At 43.0% G+C, this 16,305-nt stretch overlaps 1 protein-coding gene across 1 annotated transcript in view; it reads left to right on the top strand.

Moving 5' to 3' along the window:
- Positions 1–16,305, top strand: part of LOC122560418 (eukaryotic translation initiation factor 3 subunit B) — a 75,237-nt gene that overhangs the window by 10,214 nt on the left and 48,718 nt on the right. Inside the window, exons 2-4 of the mRNA XM_087998038.1 lie at positions 9,444–9,636; positions 10,622–10,741; positions 11,055–11,112. Coding sequence (XP_087854164.1) covers positions 9,444–9,636; positions 10,622–10,741; positions 11,055–11,112 — 371 coding nt within the window. The remainder of the gene's footprint in view (positions 1–9,443; positions 9,637–10,621; positions 10,742–11,054; positions 11,113–16,305) is intronic.

Here is a 16,305-nt window from a genome sequence, read left to right as displayed (position 1 = left end):
CATTTCTGCAACTGCATGATAGTATGTAAGTAAGGTCATGAAACAAGCAAATGCATGCAGTATTGGTACAACTTTAATCATAGGTGTCTTTAATATAAATTGTATAAACCAAATTAGCAAGGCTAGCAAACTATATTGTGAAGAATTTCCTACAATTGTATGTGGTGGTCTTTCAGACCAATAGGTTAAGGAACTAACCTGCAAACAGACCATTCCAGAATGGGCACTGTGCAGTGAGAAAGGGTTAATTAACAGTTTTGTTTTGTGGGGTCCTTTGGGGAACAGCTACTGTTATATGGTGTAATTCTTCATGAAGACAAAAAATGAATTGGTCAAATCTGGAAATTGGTTTCCTGAACCTAAAAAGGAAACTATTAGGGTATGAGGTGTAAATTGGTAAGAATGGACTGGAGGACCTTACTGAAATGTTTTGACTGTGGGCAGGCAATAGCTAATATTTAAAGAACAAGCCCATGAATTCAAACAAGTATTCATTGCTGTCTGGTGCGAAAATACAAGAATTAAGGTAGCTCAACCATGGTTTACAAGTGAAGTTAGGGATAGTATTAAGTCCATTAAGACACAATTGCTAGAGAAGGCAAAGAGTCTGAGGATTGGGAGTATTTTAGAATTCTGCAAAAAGATGAAACGTTTGATTGAGAAGAGGAAGATAGAGAATGGGAGTAAAGTGACAGGGGACAAGTAAACTGACAGTAAAAGTTTCTATAAATCTGTCAAGAGAACAGATGAAAGACAAATATAGGTTCCTTACAGTGAGCCAGGGAAATTATTGTGGGAAGACTGGTAAATTGAGGGGTCCTGAAAATGTTAAATTGTGAGAACAATTGGAAAATTGCATAATAGAACATTTGGAAAACATTAACAGATTTGGACAAAGCAAGCATAGGTCATGAACGGCAATTCATGCTTACCAAATCTACTGGAGTAGAATATATGAGTGAAGGACTGCATGTGATGAGTTTGGATTTCCAGAGGCTTTTGATGTCATATCAGAGGTTAATGGACAAAATTTAAAGCACATGACATAATGGGTAATATATTGACAAGGGTTGAAATTGATTGACAAGAAACAGGTGGTGGGAATAAATTATTACTTTTTTTAAACTTGTGGGATCAGACAGTGAAGAATGTCATACTGCAAGGATTTGTGCTTGGGCCCCAGCCTATGATTTTGAGGAACTAAATTCAACGTTTCCGGGTTTGCTTATGACAAAATTGGGCAGGATTCAGAGTTGCAAGGTGGCTTCAAGGAGATTTCAACAAATTGAGAATGTGAGCAGATGCAGTACAAAGTGGCTAAGTGTCAAGTTAGACTCTTTTGGTGCTCAAACAGAAAGGATAATTATTGAAATGGTATCATGTTGGGAAATGGGAATGAATAAAGTAATCTGGGTGCCCATGTATATCAGTCAAAGAAAATAGACTGGCAGGTACATCAAGCAAGTAGGATGGCAAATGGCATACAGGTAACCTCCGGGTTGTGAATAGGTTCTCTAAGGAAATGTTCATATGTCGGATCTTTAAAATTATATCTCTGTATGAAATCACGATTGTTAAGTCAAGCACCCCCTGTCACTGGCCAACACTGAAACAGATTCCAGTTGTGACAGTTGAACTGGGCCTTAAGACTGTACCAGGAATACCGCATGTAGTTTTGGTCTCCCTACCTCAGGATATACTTGCCAAAGAGAGTGCCCTCGAGGTTTGCTTGGCTAATGCTGGGAATAGCAAGACTCCTATCAGGAGAGATCAGCTCATCTGACCCTGTATTCATTCAAGTTCTGAAAGCTGAGAGGAAACCTGAATGGAGCATAAAATTCTAACAGGGCTAGACAGATGTTTCCTTCTTGGGAGTCTGGAATCAGAGGTCACAGTCTCAAGGGTAGGCCATTTAGGACAGAAGCAAAGAAGGCTCTCTTCACTCAAACTTTCCCCCCTTTCAAAACCTAATCTCAATCCTGAGATTACTACCTCTGAGATCCTACTTTTTAACTTGGTTCCTAACTCACTAAATTCTGCTTGGAGGACCTCATCCCATTTTTTTTTTTAAACCTATATTGTTTGTGCTGATATGCGCCACGACAACTGGCTGTTCACCCTCCTCCTTGAGAATGTTCTGCAGCTGATCAGAGCATGACCCGTGCACCTGGGAGGCAACATACCATTCGGGAATCTTGTTTTCGACCACAGAACTGCCTAACTGCTCCCCTTACAATTGAATCTTTTATGACTATAGCACTTCCACTCCTTTTACTGCCCTTCTGAACAGCAGAGCCAGCCACGGTGCCATGAACCTGGCTACTGTTGCCTTCTCTGAGCCAACTCCCCCATCGGTATCCAAAATTGTATACCTGTTTTCGGGGGAGATGACCGCAGAGGACACCTGCTCTGCCTTCCTGCTCTTTCTCTGTCTTTTGGTCACCGATTCCCTTTCTCCTCTCAGCAATTCTAATCTGTGGTGTGACCAATTCACTAAATGTGCTATCGACCACCCCCTCAGCATCGTGTATGCTCCGGAACCATCGTGCAGTTTAACAAGAGTTGCACCTAGACACACCTCTTGCACGTGAAGGAGCTAAGGACATCAGTGGCATCCCTGAGCAACAGGAGCATATCACAGGTCTGAGGTATCCTGCTATTTTTAATCTTAAAGCTTTATCTAAGTTAAGACTAAAGTTAACGAAAAGGGAAAGAAAGGTTTTTACAATTGCACGGCAAAATAAAAAAAATTCTTACTTTCTCAACACACCAGAGTTCTATTTTTCTTACCTTCTCAACACACCAGAGGAAGAGGGAGACATGACACACGTAGTGTCTCTGGTTCAGCTGCTGCCCAACTTTATCCCTAAGTTTTAGAATACTCATGGACAAGGATGAGAGCGCTAAATTGCGGGAAGGCCAACTATACCAAAATTTGGCAGGAGTTGGGAGCAGCTGTTTTTAGGTAAATCCACATTTGATATGTGGGAGGCTTTTAAAGAGAAGCTGATTAGAGTTCAGGAAAGATATATCCCTGTGAAAATGATCGAGATGGCAAGGTTAGGGAACCATGGATGGCAGGTGAAATCGAGTCAAGCTAAGAGGAAAAAGGATGTGTACATAAGGTCTAGGCGACTGAAGACAGGCATAGTTTTGGTCCTACATTCCTGATATTCTTCCAATCTGAAACAAGGAATAAAGAGGGCTAAAAATGGTCATGAGATATCTTTAGCAAACAGGATTAAGGAAAATCTCAAAGCCGTTTTTTTGTATATAAGGAGTAAGAGAGTAACTAGAGAGGGTTGGCCCACTCTTGGACAAAGGAAAGTTATGCTTGGAGTCAGAGAAAATGGGTGAGATTCCTAAAACGTACATAGAACAATACAGCACAGAACAGGCCCTTCAGCCCTCGATGTTGCGCTGACCTGTGAACTAATCTAAGCCCATTCCCCCTACACTATCTCATCATCCATGTCTTTATCCAAGGATTGTTTAAATACCCCTAATGTGGCTGAGTTAACTGCATTGGCAGGCAGGGCATTCCACACCCTTATCACTCTGAGTAAAGTGCCTGCCTCTGATATCTGTCTTAAGTCTATCACCCCTGAATTTGTAGCTGCGCCCTCTTGTACAAGGTGACATCATCATCCTAAGAAAAAGACATTCACTCTCTATCCTTCGTGGCACGGTGGCTCAGTGGTTAGCACTGCTGCCTCACCATCAGGGTCTCAGGTTAAATTCCAGCCTCGGGCGACTGCCTGTGTGGAGTTTGCACATTCTCCCCATGTCTTCGTTGGTTTCTTCCGGCTGCTTCGGTTGCCTCCCACAGTCCAAAGATGTGCAGGTCAGGTGAATTGGCCATTTATCTGCATTGAACTCCATTTGTCACTTCTCAGCTCAGTTCTGCAGTTTATCCAAGTCCGCCAGCAACCTGCAACATTCTTCCACACTGTCCACCACTCCACTGACTTTAGTGTCATCAGTATTCACCAAGGAGAGGACCATGGCGGATGTTGAGGTTAGGGATAGATTTTTGAGTACTCTAGGTCAAGTCGGCATAAGGAGGGAGGAAGTTTTGGGTATTCTAAAAAGCATTCAGGTGGACAGATCCCAGGTCCGAATGGGATCTACCCCAGGTTACTGAGGGAAGTGAGAGAGGAAGTAGCTTTAACATATCTTTGCAGCATCCTTGAGCCCAGGGAGATCCCAGAGGACTGGAGCATTGCTAATATTGTCCCTTTGTTTAATAAGGGTAGCAGGAATACTCCAAGTAATTAAAAACTGGTGAGCCTAATGTCAGTGGTAGGGAAGTTTTTGGAGAAGATACTGAGGGATACAATCTATTCCTATTTGGAAGAAAATGGGCTGATCAGTAATGGGCAGCATGGTTTTGTTTAGGGAAGGTCATGTTTTACAAACCTCAAAGAATTCTTTGAGGTGACAAAGTTGATAGATGGGCAAGGGCTGTGGATGCCATATATATGGACTTCAGTAAGGCGTTTGACAAGGTACCCTATGGTAGGCTGATGGAGAAAATGAAATCGACTGAGGTCCAGGGTGTTCTCGCTAGGTGGACGGGAAACTGGGTGGGCAGCAGGAGATGAGTAGTTGAAGCGAGTTCCTCAAAATGGAGAACTGTGACCAGTGGTGTTCCACAGGGATCCGTGTTGGGATCACTGTTTGTGATATATATAAATGATTTGGAGGAAGGTTGGCAAGTTCGCAGATGACCCTAAGATTGGCGGAGTAGCAGATAGTGAAGGGGACTGTCGGAAAATACAGCAGAATATACATAGATTGGACAGATGGGCAAAGAGGAAGATCCAATTCAAGAACAAACCAAACAGCAAATGGAAAAGTCCTGGGGAAAATTAACGTATAGAGAGATCTGAGTCTTCAGGTCCATTGTTCCCTGAAGGTGGCAAAGCAGGTCAGTAAAGTGGTCAAGAAGGCAAACGGCATGCGTTCCTTCATTGGACGGGGTTTTGAGTACAAGAGTTGGCAGGTCATGTTGCAGTTTATAGGACTTTGGTTTGGCTGCATTTGGAACACTGCGTACAGTTCTGGTCACTACGTATTGAGAAGATGTGGATGCTTTGGAGAGGGTGCAGAGGAGGTTCATCAGGGTGTTGCCTGGTATGGAGGGCACTAGCTATGAAGAGCGGTTGAATAGATTAGAATTAGCTTCATTAGAAAGAAGCACTTTGAAGGGGGACCTGATTGAGGTCTACAAAATCATGAGAGGTATAGACAGGATGGATAGCAAGAAACTTTTTTCCCCAGAGTGGGGGACTCAATTACTAGGGGTCACGAGTTCAAAGTGAGAAGGGAAAGGTTTGGGGAGGTATGCATGGAAAGTTCTTTACAGAGGGTGGTTGGTGCCTGGAAAGCATTGCCAGTGGAGGTGGTAGAGGTGGGAGCGATAATGTAATTTAAGATGTATCTAGACCGATACATGAATGGGTTGGGAGCAAAGGAATACAGATATTTAGAAAATAGGGAGCAGGTTTAGATAGATCTGGATCAGCGTCGGCTTGGAGGGCTTGTTCCTGTGCTGTAATTTTCTATGTTCTTCTAACAATCATTGGCTACATCATTAGCTTGGTAAAGGATTTAAAACAATGTTGCGACTAGTGGAGTAGTGGGACTCAAGAAAGAGCCAGTGTGCTCAGTTGTAGCATAACTAAATTGAATTATGACAGATGCTTTTTTAAAAACTATATCTTAATTTATTGACAAAACAAGCTGTCAACTGAAGATTGATTGCAGTGCTCATGATTTTGCTCCTTTTGTATGACTGGCTAGTAAAGTTAGCATGAGGCTACAGCAAGCACTTCGAACTGCAAACTGTGTGTGCGACAGGAAATCTTCTCCAACCTCTTCAAGTAACTGTGTTTAAATCAGACTACACAAGTTAATGTCAAAGGAAGCCAGAAAGCCAATGACCTGAAATACGTGCAGTTTGTGTAGAAATCTACATCTTGAATGAGTTAACACCAGTGCTACCAGATGATATAAGATAAAGGCAAGGACAGATGATGTAAATGTGGTTCCTCTGATTTACAAGATATAGCTTATTAACTAGGACATTGTGTAAACCGATTACTTGATCCAGTTGAGGCGATAAATTGGAAAGGGGGACACGCAAAGAGGAAAGTATTATTTTCAGCAGAGGACAAACAGAATGGGGTGGGTCTGCCAAAATTTATTTGGCGATGTCAATTGCATTACAGCAAATTTGCATTAACGAAACTCACCTGATTGCAGAAGACCTGTATTTTTCTATCAAAGTCTTATTTGGTATGTTTGTAAGTCCAATGATTATTACTAGTTAAATAGAACCTAATATCACGACTCCTGTCTGAGAGTGAAGTCTACCCATGATCGTGATCAGTGTCTCTTGGACTGATTTTGATCACCTAGAGAACTGAAGAAACTATTCTCTAAATTTTTTATTAGAATTTCTTTTTCCTGTACATTAACCAAAAATTATAATTATTGGTAACATTCTTGGAAATCTTTTCTACCCCTTTTCCAATTTAATAATGTCCTTCCTACAGCGGGGCAACCAGAACTGGACACAGTGCTCTAAAAGTGGCTTCAGCAAGGTCCTGTACAACTGTAACATGATGTCTCAACTCTTAGACTCAGTGGTCAGTAAGCGTGCCAAATGCCACCTTCATCACCCTGTCTACTTTCAAAGAACTATATACTTCAACCGCTAAGTATCTCTGTTTGACAACACTCCCCAGGGTCCTACCATTAACAAGTCTTTCCCTTTTTTGTCTTACCAAACCACCACCTTTATCTCAATTAAACTCAATCTGCCTTGGTCCATTAGCCCAGTTGACCAAGATCCCATTTAAGGATATAACAGAAAGATGAGTGGAAACTGGTGGTTATGAAGCAGGAAGATTTTAATAATTTCCCACGCAAGAAGTTAAGAAATTAAATTTAAACCACTTTGGATTGGATGAATTATACTGACATGTATTGGGAACTGGTTAGTGGACAGAAGACAAATAAATGATTCATTTTTATGCTGACGCATTATGACTAGTGGGGTATTGCAAGACTTAGTGCTTGGACCCAGCTGTTCACAATTTGTATCAATAATTTGGATGTGGGATAAAACATAATTAGCAAGTTTTGAGAAGGTTTGTAGCTCAGGTTGAGGTCCTGGATGTAAGTTTGCTCGCTTAGCTGGAAGGTTTGTTTTCAGACATTTCGTCCCCCTACTAGGTAACATCATTCACTGGAGGTGAGACTCACTCATGATGTTACCTAGTATGGTGATGAAACATCTGAAAACAAACTTGAAGCTAAGTGAGCAAACTTATATCCATAAAATATAAGTTCAAGAATTCTTCAAGGGGATTTGGGGAGACTTAGTGAGTTGGTTAGAATTTGGTAGGTGCAGAAATGTGAGCCAACCCACTTCCATAGGATGAACAGAAATCCAAACCTGGAGTTTCCATTCTGGGTCAAAACTGTAACTAAAAGTTGCCCAAAGTCTGTGGTAGAAGAATTTACAGCAGAAACAGTGCAGTTCAGTTGAGCCAACCTTACAGGTGGCAGTGCAGTAGATTGGTGATGAAACCATGCCCCATCTCTTGCAGTTGCTGCTGTATTCTGTGATTTAAATGTCTTAGAAGATATGACAGAAGCTGGGGTGCTAGCTGGAGGAGCGATACAAATGGTAGGTAAGTGGTTGAAGGCTTAAGGCAAGGGAGGGATGCGGGTTGACATGCTGAGTCTCATCAGGCAGGAGGTACTGGTGGATGTCTGTCAGTCAGGTCCGGGTGAGGGCACTGTCAGGGTCGATGTTGAGTTAGATTTTTTTTTAAGATTTAGATTCTCTACAGTGTGGAAACAGGCCCTTCGGCCCAACTAGTCCACACCGACCCTCTGAAGAGTAACCTACCCAGACCTATTCCCCCTGACTAATGCACCTAACTCTATGGGCAATTTTAGCATGACCAATTCACCTGACCTGCACATCTTTGGACTGTGGGAGGAAACTGGAGCACCCGGAGGAAACCCACGCAGACACGGAGAATGTGCAAATTCCACACAGTCGCCCGAGGCTGGAATTGAAACCGGGTCCCTGGTGCTGTGAGGCAGAGAGTTGCTCAATTTTATAGTTAACTTGCTTTCGCTTTTGACTGTCACCCTTGTTTTTTTGTTCGTAACTATTCGGCTAGGTGAGGTGGAACGCTGTGGAGTCTTCATCTCTGACTCCGAGCTGGTGACTTTTTCAAGAGATTCCAGATGCCTCGTAATTGCCCATCAGAAGTTTCAATGTCTGTATAGTTCCTGTAGAGTTAGTTTATATCAGGACTTCTGCATTTTTCTGATGTGCAAATCCAGTGTACACTTCAGCAGTGGCAGTCTTCTATTGAAAGGTCTGGGCCATTGAATATTTCTTAAATAGGAAGAGGCTGATGAATGTTGAACTTCAAAGGGGCTTGATTGCTCTTGTTCATGAGTCATCTGTTAACCTGCAGGTACAATAATTAATTAGGAAGGCAAATAGTATGTTGGCCTTTATTACAAGACACTTTCAGTATAAGAGAAAGTGAGGACTGCAGATGCTGGAGATCAGAGTCAAAAAGTGTGGCGCTGGCAAACCACAGCCAGTTAGACAGCATCTGAGGAGCAGAAGAACAGGACGTTCCTGATGAGTCAAGATTAGAGTGGAGGTGGAAAAGCATAGCAGGTCAGGCGGCTTCCGAGGAGCAGGAAAATCGACCTTTCGGGAAAAAGCCGTTCATCAGGAATGATGAAGGGCTTTTCCTGCTCCTCAGATGCTTCCTGACCTGCTGTGCTTTTCCAGCACCACTCTAACCTTGACTCTAATCTCCAGCAGCTGCAGTTCTCACCTCTGCCCCGATGATGAGCCTATGCTCGAAACGTCAATTCTCCTTCTCAGATGCTGCCTGACCAGCTGTGGCTTTTCCAACGCCACACCTTTTGACTTTCATATAGGACCACAGTTTACTCATTAATTGCAAAGACCCTTGGGTGAGAGGACACTAGCTTTGGAATTCTGCATCCAGTAGAGATTTGGATACTCAGTCATTGTATATGTTAAAAACTAAGATTGATAGTTTTCTATGTCGAGAAATGGTATCACAGGAAAGTGATTATAAAGTTGATGTGTCGTCATACCATTGAACGGCAGATTGGACACAAGGGCCTGAGTTACCTACCCCTGCTTCTGTTTCTTATGTTCTTAAATCATATGGAATAACCAGTGTTATTCTGTAACTTGCACTTTAATCATGTTTGAAATGGTGAAACATTCAGCGGCACTTTGAAGAAGATGGGAAGAAATTGATTGCTATATTACAGACTGCATTCTGCCAACAGTTTACCAGCATGTTGAGAAAATATATCAAATGCTGCCACACTAATTGTAAGTTTTGCATTTTTACTTATAGAGCTGCTGGGTGATATTTTAAAGGACCAGCCTCAAGAAGCTGATGGTATAGACTCCGTTATCGTTGTGGATAATGTACCACAAGTTGGACCAGATCGACTGGAGAAACTCCGAAATGTCATCCAGAAGATATTTTCTAAGTTTGGGAAAATCACAAATGAATTTTACCCAGAGTCCGACGGAAAGACAAAAGGGTATGTTTACAATACAGATCTAAGTAGTGTACATTCGTCAATTGTCGTAAACCACATTAGTTGTATTTCTGTTAGTTAAGACCAATCATGTTACCTCAGTAACTAATCTATAAAGAGATCGAATGGGGTACTTGTTTATCTTCCAAATGTTCTCGCTGGTGTTGCAGTGTAATATTATAAAATCAGCCTATTGTATTGCAGCCATCCACTTGGCAACAGTTTGTTCATATTGGACTTTTATTGTAACGTGTCCGAAGCTATTTCTCAGGAGTGTAACAAATTGGAGTCTGACATCAAGTCATGTGATATGATAATGGAGAAGGTCAGACAGTTTAATGAATCCTTGAGGAAAGGGAAGTTTGGGGGCAAACTCCAAAATTTGGGGTTCATGCTATTGAAGGTGCAGTCATGAATGGTGAAACTATTGAAATCGGAGATGCTAAGAGGCTATAATTAGAGGAGCCTCAATATCTCCAGAAATTGTAGGCTGGAGGAAATGAAAGATGGGGAGCTGCAAGACCTGTAGAAAAAATTTGAAATAAGAATGAGATTTGCAAGATCACAATGAACTCGCAATCGGGTACCATCCATCGAGTATAATCGAGATCCATATAATGAGCACAAAATTAAGTGGAAATGTGGGTTTGTGTTGTTTGTAGTATTGTTTCTGCAAATATATTAATACAGAAACACAAGTTTTCCTAAAATATGATTTGGTGTTCTGTGCAATGGATTATAATACCTTCTTTGACCATGAGGATTTGACATTATCCCAAAGATAAATGCTAACATAAATGCAAGATTTTTACACAAAAATTGAATTGCATATGGACAAAGCTTTGACCTCAGCCAGAGCATTTGACCATCAATTTTTGTTTCAAATATGCTGACTAAACAAGCTATTATCAAACTAAGAAGTAAAATTTCAATAATTTTACACCTATTTTTGTCGTAACCCTTTTAACATTTGGAATGTTGTTTTTAGGTACATTTTCCTGGAATACAATTCACCAGCTTGTGCTATTGATGCTGTGAAAAATGCAGATGGATACAAGTTAGATAAGCAGCATACTTTCCGTGTCAACCTCTTCACTGATTTTGATAAGTGAGTGTTAATGTGATATTTGTGTAACTTCGTTATTTCTATTAGGAGTCGAAGTGCTGAAGCTTTAATGTATTTAACATATTTCACTTTGTAAGGGCAACCAAGGCTTTGAGGCGTATTCCCAAGCAGACAGTTGAGATAAGGGGAAGGAATAAATGAGAAACATATTGTGATGTAAATTTTCCTGTATTGCTTCATTGTTATTTTACAGTTTCTTTAAAGTCCTCTCAGTTGCTAAAGCATTGCCTAGCGTGATTTAATATTGTAAGTATTTTCTTTCGGCTTGATTCAATTGATCGTGTTTTTCTGCCAGATACATGACCATCAGTGACGATTGGGAAATTCCACCGAAACAGCCATTCAAAGATTTTGTAAGTGATGGCAGAATTCAAAGTAAATATCATGTGAAGAATGGTTTTCATGTTGCCATGTTTGCTGACAACCTACACACTGCGCATGTTCGCTACCCGTTATTTCAGTCTGTGAATGTGCGTGCGCATAGTATTAAACTGATTTTTCAAAATGAAAAGTTCTACTTTGTTTAACATCTATTTCTCTTTTACGATACATTGTTTCACTAAGATTGTAACGTTAACTCTTGTCACTATATATTACTATGAGATCTGCTACTACTGGTGTACATACTCCTTAGTATCAGAAAGCACAGCCCATACAATCTGAGACGGGTACAGCTGAGAACAGAAGTGAGTCAACAGGCAGGGACAAGGTAGGACTAATAAATTAAACTGCATTTATTTCAATGCAAGGGGCCTAACAGGGAAGGCAGATGAACTCAAGGCATGGTTAGGAACATGGGACTGGGATATCATAGCAATTACAGAAACCTGGCTCAGGGATGGGCAGGACTGGCAGCTTAATGTTCCAGGGTACAAATGCTAAAGGAAGGATAGAAAGGGAGGCAAGAGAGGAGGGGGGGTGACATTTTTGATAAGGGATAGCATTGCAGCTGTGCTGAGGGAGGATATTCCTGGAAATACATCCAGGGAAGTTATTTGGTTGGAACTGAGAAATAAGAAAGGGATGATCACCTTTATTGGGGTTGTACTATAGACCCCCAATAGTCAGAGGGAAATTGAGAAACAAACTTGTAAGGAGACCTCAGCTATCTGTAAGAATAATAGGATAGTTATGGTAGGGGATTTTAACTTTCCAAACATCGACTGGGACTGCCATAGAGTTAAAGGTTCAGATGGAGAGGAATTTCTTAAATGCGTACAAGACAATTTTCTGATTTCAGTATGTGGATGTACTGACTTGAAGGTGGAAAACTTGATCTACTCTTGGGAAATAAGGCAGGGCAGGTGACTGAGGTGTCAGTGGGGGAGCACTCTGGGGCCAGCGACCATAATTCTATTCGTTTTAAAATTAGTGATGGAAAAGGATAGACCAGATCTAAAAGTTGAAGTTCTAAATTGGAGAAAGGCCAATTTTGACGGTATTAGGTAAGAACTTTCGAAAGCTGATTGGAGGCAGATGTTCGCAGGTAAAGGGACGGTTGGAAAATGGGAAGTCTTCAGAAATGAGATAACAAGAATCCAGAGAAAGTATATTCCTGTCAGGGTGATAGGGAATGCTGGATGACTAAAGAAATTGAGGGTTTTGTTAAGAAAAAGAAGGAAGCATATGTCAAGTGAATCCTGAGAGTATAAAGAAAGTAGGAGTATATTTAAGAGGGTAATCAGGAGGGCAAAACGGGGACATGAGATAGCTTTGGCAAATAGAATTAAGGAGAATCCAAAGGGTTTTTACAAATATATTAAGGACAAAAGGGTAACTAGGGAGAGAATAGGGCTCCTCAAAGATCAGCAAGGCGGCCTTTGTGTGGAGCCATAGAAAGTGGAGGAGATATTAAATGAGTATTTTGCATCAGTATTTACTGTGGAAAAGGATATGGAAGATATAGAATGTAGGGAAATAGATGGTGACACTTTGAAAACTGTCAATATTACAGAGGAGGAAATGCTGGATGTCTTGAAAAGGGATAAATCCCCAGGACATGATCAGGTGTACCAGAGAACTCTGTGGGAAGCTAGAGAAGTGATTGCTGGGCCTCTTGCTGAGATATTTGTATCATCGATAGTCTCAGGTGAGGTGCCGGAAGACTGGAGGTTGGCAAACGTGGTGCCACTGTTTAAGAAGGGCGGTAAAGACAAGCCAGGGACCTATGGACCGGTGAGCCTGACCTCGGTGGTGGGCAAGTTGTTGGAGGGAATCCTGAGGGACAGGATGTACATGTATTTGGAAAGGCAAGGACTGATTCGGGATAGTCAACATGGCTTTGTGCGTGGGAAATCATGTCTCTCAAACTTGTTTGAGTTTTTGAGGAAGTAACAAAGAAGATTGAGGGCAGAGCAGTAGGTGTGATCTTTATGGACTTCAGTAAGGTGTTCGACAAGGTTCCCCATGGGAGACTGATTAGCAAAGTTAGATCTCCTGGAATACAGGGAGAACTAGCCATTTGGATACAGAACTGGCTCAAAGGTAAGAAAAAGTGAGGACTGCAGATGCTGGAGACCAGAGTTGAAAAATGTGGTGCTGGAAAAACACAACAGGCCAGGCAGCATCCGAGGAGCAAGAAGGCATAAGCCTTCTTCAGGAATGAGACTGGTGTGCCAAGCGGGCTGAGATATAGGGTAGGGGGAGGGGCGCTGGGAATATGATAGGTAGAAGGAGGTGAGAGTGAGGGTGATAGGCCGGAGAGGGGTGAGGACGGAGAGGTCGGGAAGAAGATTGCAGGTCAAGAAGGTGGTGCTGAATCCGGGGGTTGGGACTGAGATAAGGTGGGGGGAGGGGAAATGAGGAAGCTGGAGAAATCTACATTCATCCTGTGTGGTTGGAGGGTTCCTTGGCGGAAGATGAGGCGCTCTTCCTCCAGATGTTGTGTGGTCAGGGTCTGGCGATGGAGGCGGCCAAGGACCTGTATGTCCTTGGCGGAGGGGGAGGGGGAGTTAAAATGTTCAGCCATGGGGCGGTTGGGTTGGTTGGTACTACCGAACAACCCAAATGGCCTCCTCCTTCAAAGACCGCAATTTCCCCTCCGACATGGTCGACGATGCTCTCCACCGCATCTCCTCCACTTCCCGCACCTCCGTCCTTGAACCCCGCCCCTCCAATCGCCACCAGGACAGAACCCCACTGGTCCTCACCTTCCACCCCACCAACCTCCGGACACATCGTATCATCCTCCGTCATTTCCGCCACCTCCAAACAGACCCCACCACACCCCTATCAGTATTCCAGAGAGACCACTCCCTCCGTGACTCCCTTGTCAGGTTCACACCCCCCACCGACCCAACCTCCACTCCCGGCACATTCACCTGCATCTCCACACACATCATTTACTGTATCCGTTGTACCGATGTGGTCTCCTCTACATTGGGGAGACAGGTCGCCTACTTGCGGAATGTTTCAGGGAACACCTCTGGGACACACGCACCAACCAACCCTACAGCCCCGTGGCTGAACACTTTAACTCCCCCTCCCCCTCTGCCAAGGGCATGCAGGTCCTTGGCCACCTCCATCGCCAGGCCCTGACCACACGATGCCTGGAGGAAGAGCGCCTCATTTTCTGTCTAGGAACCCTCCAACCACATGGGATGAATGTAGATTTCTCCAGCTTCCTCATTTCCCCTCCCCCCACTTTATCTCAGTCCCAACCCCCGGATTCAGCACCGCCCTCTTGACCTGCAATCTTCTTCCCAACCTCTCCACCCCCACCACCTCTCTGGCCTGTCACCCTCACCCTCCCCTCCTTCCACATATCATGTTCCCAGCGCCCCTCCCCCAAATTCCTTTTATCCCCCCTACCCTTTTATCTCAGCCCGCATTCCTGAAGAAGGGCTTATGTCCGAAACGTCGATTCTCCTGCTCCTCGGATGCTGCCTGGCCTGCTGTGTTTTTCCAGCACCACATTTTTCAACTTTCATCAAAGGTAGGAAGACAGAGGGTGGCGATGGAGGGTTGTTTTTCAGACTGGAGGCCTGTCACCAATGGAATGCCACAAGGATCGGTGCTGGGCCCTCTACTAGTCATTTACATAAATGATTTGGATGGCGAGCATAAGAGGTACAGTTAGTAAGTTTGCAGGTGACACCAAAATTGGAGGTGTAGTGGACAGCGAAGAGGGTTATCTCAGATTACAACAGGACTGGATCAGATGGGCCAATGGGCTGAGAAGTGGCGGGTGGAGTTTAATTCAGATAAATGTGAGGTGCTGCATTTTGGGAAAGCAAATCTTAGCAGGACTCCTACACATAATGGTAAGGTCCTAGGGCGTGTTGCTGAACGAAGAGACCTTGGAGTGCAGGATCATAGTTCCTTGAAAGTGGAGTCACAGGTAGATAGGATAGTGAAGAAGGCGTTTGGTCTGCTTTCCTTTATTGGTCAGAGTGTTGAGTACAGGAGTTGGGAGGTCATGTTGCGGCTGTACAGGACATCGGTTAGGCCACTGGTGGAATATTGCATGCATTTCTGGTCTCCTTCCTATCGGAAAGATGCTCTGAACCCTTTCAAGTTTCACAAAAGATTTACAAGGATGTTGCCAGGAGGATTTGAGCTTTAGGGAGAGGCTGAATAGGCTGGAGTGTCGGAGGTTGAGAGGTGACCTTATGGAGGTTTACAAAATTATGAGGGGCATGGATAGGATAAATAGGCAGTCTTTTCCCTGGAGTCGGGGAGTCCAGAACCAGAGGGCATAGATTTAGGGTGAGAGGGGAAAGATATAAAAGAGACCTAAGGGACAACTTTTTCACGCAGAGGGTGGTATGTGTATGGAATGAGCTGCCAGAGGATGTGGTGGAGGCTGGTACAATTGCAACATTTAAGAGGCATTTGGATGGGTATCTGAATAGAAAGGGTTTGGAGGGATATGGGCCGGGTGCTGGCAGGTGGGACTAGATTGGTTTGGGATATCTGGTCGGCATAGACAGGTTGGACCGAAGGGTCTGTTTCCATGCTGTACATCTCTGACTCTGTTACCTGCATTATTTTTGTGTGAATATGCATTTCTATGTCGCAGCATTCAACTTGCTGGCCCTTTACTGTTAGACATGTTATGTATCTGTAATTTGATATCTGAATCCAAATCAAACTAAACAGATCCAAGTCCATGTTAATAGATGGATGGTAATCACTTTATCTGTTAAAACAGATTATCTAGACAGGATCTGAATTTGAGTAAATACACTAGATGTCAGTTACATGACTAAATAAACCATATTAAAAACATCAATTATTTCAGGCTGATGGCACTTGAAGTGCCAGTTGATATTTCAACCCTGCTCAGATCTGCAATCGTACAAGTGAAACTGCCTCTTCCTCTTTCCCACCTGCATGGATCAAATCATGGCCTCTTATTCAGTACACTCATCAGATGAAAAATGATATCTCATTCTGTTTAAAACATGTTTGTTAACACTGACCGCTATATATGAAGGCATTTTTTTCTCAAAGTGCCTGCTATAAGCAGTAGGTCCTGCAGTAAAGGAAATATTTACTTTTTAAACACTAATTCAAAACTAACTTCTTGTCTAAATGATAAGTTA

Source organism: Chiloscyllium plagiosum, unplaced genomic scaffold, assembly GCF_037043375.1.
Source record: "Chiloscyllium plagiosum isolate Xiang-an unplaced genomic scaffold, Cpla_swu_hap1 HiC_scaffold_20, whole genome shotgun sequence".
Lineage (NCBI taxonomy): Eukaryota > Metazoa > Chordata > Chondrichthyes > Orectolobiformes > Hemiscylliidae > Chiloscyllium > Chiloscyllium plagiosum.
The sequence above is the reverse complement of the archived record's forward strand: the minus strand, read 5'-3'. Positions and strand labels throughout refer to the sequence as shown.